Raw genomic sequence first — 8,444 nt, 5'->3', positions numbered from 1 at the left:
GTCCATAAATGATGGGAAGTGGCCCGGTAGCACTTCCACCAGCTCCTCCAGCACCCCCGGGGGGGATCCTGGACTTGTGCGTGTCTAAGGGGTGTAGGAGGTCACCAACCATTTCCCCTGGGATTCTGGGGGCTTCATTCTGCTCCCTGCCTTCAGCTCAAGGGGGTGGGTACCCCCAAAAACCAGTCTTACTCTTACAGACTGAGGCAAAGAAGACATTAAGCCTTTTCCTCAGCCCTTGTCACTACGTTTCCCTCCGCATCCAATAACGGATGGAGATTCTCCTTAACCCTCCTTTTGTTGTTAATGTATTTATAGAAACATTTTTTACTCAATAAGAGGCAAAGAGATTCATTGAAAGCGACTGCAATTCCCGCGCGCCGGTGACGGGGAGAGGGATGGTTTAACCGGAGGAGTCCCCTCCCGGGGCTCGTGACTTCGTGCTTTGCCTCCGCGTCAGGGTCGTGGCTGTCACACTCCTCGGGCGACACTTTAATTACGCCCAGGACCTGGTAGAAATATGGTTCTCGGCGCGCTCGAGATGTCGAGAGCAACCCCAGGCTGCTGGCGGGGAGGATTTAGGCTTGTTGGGGGAGATGGAAACTCGTGCTTGCTGGGTGATGATTATAATGGCAATAAAACATATGGCCAGCGCCGTGTGCTGTGGTCTGCAGGCCATAAAGCACAGGTAACGAGCCCAGGGCTGCCGCGGGGTTGCTTGAGGTGTTTGGGGTGTTGTGGGGAGCGCTCGTGGGGTGGGGGGAGCCCCTCTAGCTCCCTCCTGCGATGGGGAATAATGGAGCGGGGCTGGGAGCGGGCGCTGCTTCCCAGCATCGCTGTGGGACCCCTGGGATCACTGCCTGTGGCTGGCAGGAGGGTGCTGAGCACCCCAGGGTGGGGACGGTCCCTCTGGGACCAGCGCATAGGGCGGACCAGGCTCCGTCCCACCCCGGCTGTTGGACGGGGCAGCACCAGGGATGCGCTTGGGATGAAACGTCACGGTGAAGCGAAACCTTCGGGTGTCCTGGCAGGGCTCTCCTTCCTAATCGTCCTGATTTGCCCAGGCCTAATTCATAAATCAGCAGGCGCGAGTAATTTCCCCAGGAGAGCATTTAGACGGGAGATTGAATGAGTAATTTACTGGGAACATTAAGACGGCACCAGATAACTTATTTATGAGAACTTTTTGACAGATCTGCCACTCAATAATTTATGCTGCGCAGCATTTAGTCAGGGTCACCAGTAAATAATTCACTTATTATAAACTATAGAAGGTTTTATGAGACGTTGAATTATTATCTCGCACTGGATTCGGGGCTGTAAATATGAAACCAATGACGTCCCGGTATCGGAGGTGTCCCTGGAACGGGTGTGCTGAGGCCCGACGCTGCGGCGCGCTCGGTGCAGGGGCTGTGCCGGGATGTGTTTGGGTCCTGCTGGGTGTCGGGGGACTGCTGGCCACCGTGGTGGCCTCCGGCAGGAAGAGGCATTGCCACATTTTGGGGCAACTGTTTGTGCAACAGATGAGGAAGCTGGGTTTCACTTGGAATCCTCGAGGAGTTTTCATTAGAGTGATTTTGGCTTTCCCCGGCTGGGGAAACTGAGGCAGAGCAGCCACCGCTCCCGCAGCCCCGGATACGGGCTCATCGCTGCCGTGGGGCTGGTCCCTGTGGTGCGGTGATGCCGGGGGGCTCAGACCCCACTCTCGGCCCCACTGAGACCCCCCAGCTCAGTGGCTTTGTCCCTGGTCACGATGTGGATGGCCACCACCAGCATCAGCAGCGGCCCGAAGACGGCAGCCACGAGATAGCCCTTCACCACGCAGTACTGGTCCTGCACCCCGCACCCCCCTGACCCCCCACCATTGCCCGGGGGCTGCCCCCAACCTGCGCCCCATGTCACGGTGTCGGCAGCAGGGGGCTTGGTCACTGCCCGGGGTCCCGCCGTGCTCCCGCTGTGTCCTCCTGCGTCACCGGGCCCGGCCGTCATCGCGGGTGAGTCACCTGTGGGCACGGGGCACGGCGTGATCCATGGGGACGGAGGCTGCTTCAGGGACAGGAGGGGTCTGGGTGCCACCGGGGCTGGGTGCAGCACCCCGGAGGTGTCTGGGTGCAGTGGGTACAGCACCCCAAGGGGGTTCTGGATGCCACCGGGGCTGGGTGCAGCACCCCAGGGGGGTTCTGGGTGCCACTGGGGCTTGGTGCAGCATCCCAGGGGGGGGGTCTGGGTGCCACTGGGGCTGGGTGCAGTGGGTACAGCACCCCAAGGGGGTTCTGGGTGCCACTGGGGCTTGGTGCAGCACACCAAGGGAGGGGTCTGGGTGCCACCGGGGCTGGGTGCAGTGGGTGCAGCGGGTGAGCGCGGGCACCAAAAGAGGAAATGGGAATTTCTCCACCAACCACATGACCATCGTGGGCTCCTTCACACGATCAAGGCTGGGGGGCGCCGTGGGCTTGGGGCCGGGGAGCTCACACAGCAGCAGCCCATCCCCATGGGGACAAACCCAAGCCTGGTCCCCGTGACCCTCCTCCCACCATCCTGGGACTCACCGTTAACCAGCAATAAGCAGGAAAATGTCTTTGGGTTGGTGGGGTCGGAGAAGGTGTCCACGACCACCTCGTACCTCCCGCCGTCCCCCGGCTTCAGTAGTCTGATCTCCAGGGACAGGCTGGCGGGGTGAATGAACAGCCGGCCACGGAAGCGGGGCAGGTAGTCCACGGTGAACATCTTCTGCCTGGGCTTGGCCTCGGCGATGTGGGTCCCCTGGAACCTCCAGGTGACCCGCACGATGTCCTCAGCCATGGGGTGTAGGGCTGGGAAGGACACGGACTGTCCCTGCAGCCCCTCCAGCAGCTCGGTGCCGCAGGAGAGAGGCAGCCCTGCAAGGCACGGGGTGCTGTCAGACGGCTGGTGGGGGGCGACCACAGCCGCCACTATTGCAAGGATGAGGGTGGTCTCTATCTCCCCCTTCCCACCAAAAAAAGCACCTGCCCTGCTTTGGACCCACCTGCCCTGGCACCCTGCGACAAACCGCCCGCCCCAGCCCCAGGAGCATCCTTACCCCCGGCTGCCACCAGCAGCACGTGGCAGAGAAGCGTGGCCCAGGCTCCGGCCATGTCCCCTCCTTGCGTGGGGCTGGCTGGGGGTGAGGGGGGGCTGAGCAGATGTTACAGCCCCTGAGCCATGGGGCTGAGCCCCGACAGGGCCAGGAAACCTCCGTCGGGGCTGGCGGCAGCGCTGACAGAGAGGGATTGCACAAGGCTCACCGCCGGGAGGGCCACGGGTGCTGGTGAGGTGAGGGAAGGGGTGACTTGGTGGGTGGGACGGGCTTCACGGAGGAAGCAGCAGCAGCTGGTGTTTGTCAGGGTGTGCCAGGGCCTGGCTCTGCCCCGGGATGGACAGGAGGCAAAGGGGCAGCTCCTGCTTCCCCCAGACCTCGTGCCGATGATGAATAACCGGGCGGCGGTGATGGGGCCGGCGGCAGAGGGCACACGGGGGTTTCACATCCCGGCCAGGGCACGTTGGACAGAGCTGGGGTCCCTCCCCTGCACATCCCGGCCCTTTTCCCGTGGGAGGCAGCTGGGAGCGGGGACGGGGCTGCAGGACGGGTGAATTTTAGCTGGGGGAGGCTCAGTCACTGTATGAGCCGCTCTCGGTGGAAACCTGCTCTCCTCTGGACGCAATCCCTGCACAGCCCATCCTCCAGCCCCGTCCCACTCCAGAGCGAAGGTTCCCACCCGGTTCTTGCTTCCCCGAGTGATCTGGGACCAGCTCCCGCAGGATGGGTGCTGGGGGGGTTCAGGGACCCCGGCCAAAGCCAGGCCTAACCCCCCCCCAGGAATAAACCCAGCCTGGCTGCCACCGAGCGTGGTCGCATGCTGCCACCTCTCGGGCAGAGCCACGCTCTGGTCTGGGAGAGTATTTTGATAAAAAAAAAAATGTGGCTTTTCCTCCCTCCAAGCCGAGCACAGGTGAGATGCTGCGGGGATGGGCTGCAGGCTGGTTAAAACAGAAAAACATTTAAATATCTGCCTGTCTGAGAACGGGGGAGGGCTGTGGGGATCCCCATGGGGACCCTGATGGTGACATTTCTGTGAAAGCCTCGTGTGAGACGAGCCCCCGCTTCCCGCTCCCCATCCTGCAACATCACCTGCCCTGCACAGCTGGTTCGGCCGCGCCGGCCGCGTTCCCAAACACTGGAGGGATGTTGGAGCCGGGAAAAAGTCCCTGAGCCATCGCAGAACCCCCCCCCAGCCCTCCGCCGCCCTCCTCGCCGGCGCATCTCGTGGGCCAAATTTAGCTGGAAGGGGAATGAGAAACCGCGGATGATGCGCTGAATAAAAACACCCTCTGCAATGCGGTGCCTCAAGTATGCAGCGTCTTCCCTTCCTCCTCAACGCGGGCCGTGAAACGTGGTAAATGTTTCCCTTTCATTCCCTTCCCTTTTTTCCCCCGCTCTCGCGCTCCCTGGGCAAAGCTCCTCCAGCCCGAGGAAGGTCCCCTTGATGTAAATTGTTCCCTACATGTTGAATGGAGCCGCAGACAAAAGCTCTAATTAATCGGCTCAGCCCCTTCTCTGGAGCTGAGGTTTTCAACCTTGCAAAATGCTGCTTTTCCCTTTGTAGCCTTAATTAGTTTTTTTGCTCCTCTGCCTGCGAGGGGGAGGAAGGGGCCGTGGGAGCCGGCGTGTCCCACGTCACTGCCGGGGCACCGCGTGGGGAGGGAAAGACGCTGGAGCTCCTCCAGCCGGCTCCGTCTGAGCTTGGGGGGGGTGGTCAGGCCGTGCCTCAGTTTCCCCCACTGACAAGGTTGAAGCTGTTGCCCCCTGGTCGCTGCAGGAAACCTGCTCCGGCTGCCACAGAGGCTGAGCAGATCCCATCCCTCTCTTCTCCCAGCGCTACGGCCTTTTTTCCAAGACTTTTGCTGGGAATTTCCCCCCCATTTGCCCAGTTCCCAGCAGAACCAGCCCACGGCTCCTGCTTGGGGGGGCTGTTCCTTAGCGGGGACCCCCAGCTCATCCCACGCATCCCCCAGCTCCCGGCTGCGGTTTCCCTGCCCACGTCCAACCCGGCAGCGGGGCCGGCGAAGGGCTGGGGCCGCCGCGGAGGCAATGAGCTTACCGTAAGGTGATTAGTGGTGCGGATCGGAGGGCAGAAGCAGACGGTGGGGAGATCGGATTAGGGGCCGCTGGCCCCGGCGCCTCTTGCTCTCTTCCAGCGGCTCCGTGGCTCCCACAAGCCACCGGCCCCGAACGATGCTGCCGGGCAAGGGACAGTGCGGGCACGGGGGTCACCTGGCCTCGGTGGGGCTGTGCTGGGCTTGGGCATCCCTGATATGGCAGGAAAAGCTGAGATCGTCGTAAAATCACTCTCAGGACAAGCTCATTAATATCTACCAGTGGTTTAATGAGGTGGTATCTGTTGGATAGATAAGGGACCAACAAACTGCTGCTGCCCCCACAGAACATGATGCTCCTTCCACGTGGTGCAGTTTATCTACACGCGGCAGATCTGGAATTAAGAAATTCGGCAGAGGGACTAAATCTCCGGCGACGAGCAGGCGATGTGCTGATCTGCTTCGTTAAAGGATGGCGAGGAGAGTTCACGCGAGGCTGGGGTGATGCTGCTCGGTCCCCACATCCCGCTCCCAGCGGGACGGCTCCATCCCGGGGGGGTCCGGCAGGACGCCGGGCAGTGGAGTGTGTCCCTGTTTGCTCAAAACCAGAGGGACAATCCCATCCCAGGGGGGGATCTTTTGGGGTGGCGGGAGCCCTGTGTTGTTGAAGGGGAGCTTCATCTTCTGGGGTGAAATCCTCTGCAGCCCGTTTGATCTGTCCTCTCCACAGAACAACCCAGAACTTTGTCAAGAACATGAAACACATAATGCTGGGCGAAAAAAAATGTAGATTTTTCTTTAATCCATGCTCAAGCGCGGTTAAAAGCAGCTCATTTGTTGGGGAGTTTTTGAGGCCTGACTTGAGGCACAAAGACACTTTGGGGGGTCCTACCCAGCACCCAAAGAGCCGTGAGAGCCGCGGGAAGGGGGTCCCCACCGCTGGACGAGGATGTGGGTGACGGCCACGGCTGCGCCCAGGCTGCCCAGCACCAGCAGGCAGAGCAGCCCCTTCACCAGGCAGTAGGGCTGTAAAATACCTGTAAATAGAGAGAAATTGGGGATGGGGGGGACATCCCCTGCCCCCCCGGGGGCACCGAGGCCGGGTTGCCCACAGCACAGGCTCAGAGCACTGGTGGGACCGATCCTGCCACATCCCCAGCGCCTCCGGCAGCGGTTCCCAGCCACGCAGCACCTTGACGTGGCTCTGCCCCCCCAGCCCACAGCGACACCTCCTGCTTAATGGATTTAAGTCCCAAACCACATTTTAGAGCTGGGAGGGCAGCAGCTCCCCCCATAAACATCAGTCCCACAAACCTGAGGCCTCGGCGCGGCAGGCTGCCGTGATGTCGGTGCTGACCACGCTCCAGCTCACCGGGTTGCTCACGTTGCAGGAGCAGATGGTGTGGTTGTCGTCATCGTGGACCTGCAGATGCACCCAGGACCGGAGCTCTGGGTCTCCCAGGGGGGCCCCGCTGCAGGTCCAGCTGTAGGAGACGTTGGCGGCACTGGACACGGCACAGACCAGCGAGAGGTTGCACCAGCCCTGCTCCCGGTGCAGGACGTTTTGCTCCAGGTGTGGCGGGTGGACGGGCTCTGTGGGGACAGAGCTGGTGAGAAGGGACGTGGGTGGGGGACACAGGGGGATGGGGTGAAGGGGACACAGATACTCACCCCACACGGACACGTGGAAGCACGAGGCAGTAACAGCACCTGATGTGTCCTCAAATTCCACCCAATAGACCCCACTGTCTGCTGTGCCAACCGCGCTGATCCACAGGGAGAGGTTATTCTGCTGGAAACCAGCTCTCACAGAAAAAGGACTCTTGGGAAACTGGTCAGCCTGATTCTTCTCAGCCGTCAGGATCCGGAACTTGTGTCCTGAATCCAGTGTCACTCTCCATTCGGCCTTTACCCACCCCCGCGGGGGTTTCTCCGGCAGAAGCCGCAGCGTCCCGCTGACAGACACGGCTTGTTCCCGGCACTCCAGGGCTCCTAAAGCAGAGAGGTGTGAGCGAAGACCCGTGGCCCTGGGAGATGCTCCACGGCCGGGGAGGGGGCACAGTCCCACACAGCCCCGCTCTGTCCATCCCTGGGGATCTGGGGCTCAGAGCCTCCGGCATCGCGGGGACCCTCAGCCCTCCCTTGGCTCCCCCCGAGGCGGCCGAGCGCGGGTTGGGAAACTGTTTTCAGTTCATCTTTCTCTCTCCCCCTCTGCCTCTACTCACCATTGGCTGGTGAGGAACAGACTCTCGCAGCTCTGCCCCGTGGCCGTTATTTTATCCTAATAGATATTTGTTATCCTGGCTAATAGAAAGGGAATCCCATTTCTCAAACACAAGGGAAGCTCTGACGAAGCCGTCGCTCACCGCCCTCCCCTGTGCCTCCTACAACAAGTCAAATCCGCATGAGCAGAGCATTTTTTCCTAGACACGCAGCCTTTTCTTAAAAAAAATGGACAATTTTTCACAATAATTCCATCTAAATGGCCCAATTTAAGCAATACCCGTAGCGCTGAGGCTTTCTGACCCTCAAAAACAGCCTTTTGCTTTCAGCTTCAGTTTGTGGGGCTTTTTTTTCTCACCTGACAGCCCAAGAGACTGCTGTGGGCCTGTGACAAGCCAGTGCTTGCTGGTTTGCACGAAAAAAACCCAAATAAAACCCAACCCGCAGCCAAGCGCTGACCCCAGGCATGTTTTTAAAAGCATTTTCCCAAGGAACTTGCCAGGTGTCTGTGGATGCCTGGCGCAGAGGCTGGACACAACTCATTGCAGCCCCCGTGGCAGAGCTGGGTGCTGCCCACCCGCACTTACCTTGGGCTTGGCAGAGGAAGAAGACGGAGAGGAGGAGGAGGAGGAGGATGACGTGCTCCATGGCTGTCCCAGAGAAAGGTGGGAATTGGGGTGGAAGCTCAGGACAGGCCCCAGCTCTACATCTGCAGCCCCCCACAACCCCTGGGAGCCCCCCCATGGGCTGTGCCGCTCCCCAGCTCCCTGACCCCGAGGTGTGGGGGTGGGGGGGGGGCTCTGGGCTGGGCACCGCTCCCTGATGGGCCCGATCCTGCTGCTCGGAGCCGCCAGACACGTCCCACACATTAGAAACCGCTGCCGTGCAGCGCCCAGCACAGCTTCTCCTCCTGGAGTGAGCTGCAAAGGGAAAGCAAAACCCCCCAAAACCGCTGCCCCCCCGCCCTCTCGCCCCGAGTAATTAAAATTAGTTTCCTCTGAGGTCTGCAGCCGCCCAGTCCTGCAACTGAGCTCTCCGGGGCAGCTGGCAGCACGTCCTTCTCCACCGTCCTCTGCCCCGCGGGGACCCGGGGTACCCCGACATCC

At 60.9% G+C, this 8,444-nt stretch overlaps 2 protein-coding genes across 3 annotated transcripts; both read right to left on the bottom strand.

Moving 5' to 3' along the window:
* Nucleotides 1-1,153: 1,153 nt before the first annotated feature.
* LOC141916704 (uncharacterized) lies at nucleotides 1,154-3,240 on the bottom strand. The gene is made up of 3 exons (XM_074809454.1): nucleotides 3,062-3,240; nucleotides 2,550-2,879; nucleotides 1,154-2,003 (listed from the first exon to the last, which is right to left on the bottom strand). The coding sequence occupies exons 1-3, from the start codon at nucleotides 3,114-3,116 to the stop codon at nucleotides 1,693-1,695; spliced, it is 696 nt and encodes a 231-aa protein (XP_074665555.1). The 5' UTR covers nucleotides 3,117-3,240; the 3' UTR covers nucleotides 1,154-1,692.
* Nucleotides 3,241-5,384: 2,144 nt separating this feature from the next.
* On the bottom strand, nucleotides 5,385-8,082 carry LOC141916702 (natural killer cell receptor 2B4-like). Of its 2 annotated transcripts, none has more exons than XM_074809452.1 (4): nucleotides 7,926-8,082; nucleotides 6,787-7,107; nucleotides 6,430-6,708; nucleotides 5,385-6,152 (listed from the first exon to the last, which is right to left on the bottom strand). In XM_074809452.1, exons 1-4 carry the CDS (start codon nucleotides 8,080-8,082, stop codon nucleotides 6,004-6,006), a joined length of 906 nt encoding a protein of 301 aa, XP_074665553.1. In that variant the 3' UTR covers nucleotides 5,385-6,003. The 2 variants fall into 2 exon arrangements, with proteins under 2 accessions (XP_074665553.1, XP_074665554.1); XM_074809453.1 differs by having other exon boundaries at nucleotides 6,787-7,104.
* Nucleotides 8,083-8,444: the final 362 nt, after the last annotated feature.

This window comes from Strix aluco, chromosome 30 (genome assembly GCF_031877795.1).
Source record: "Strix aluco isolate bStrAlu1 chromosome 30, bStrAlu1.hap1, whole genome shotgun sequence".
Taxonomy (NCBI): domain Eukaryota; kingdom Metazoa; phylum Chordata; class Aves; order Strigiformes; family Strigidae; genus Strix; species Strix aluco.
This window is presented reverse-complemented; position numbering and strand designations above follow the sequence as displayed.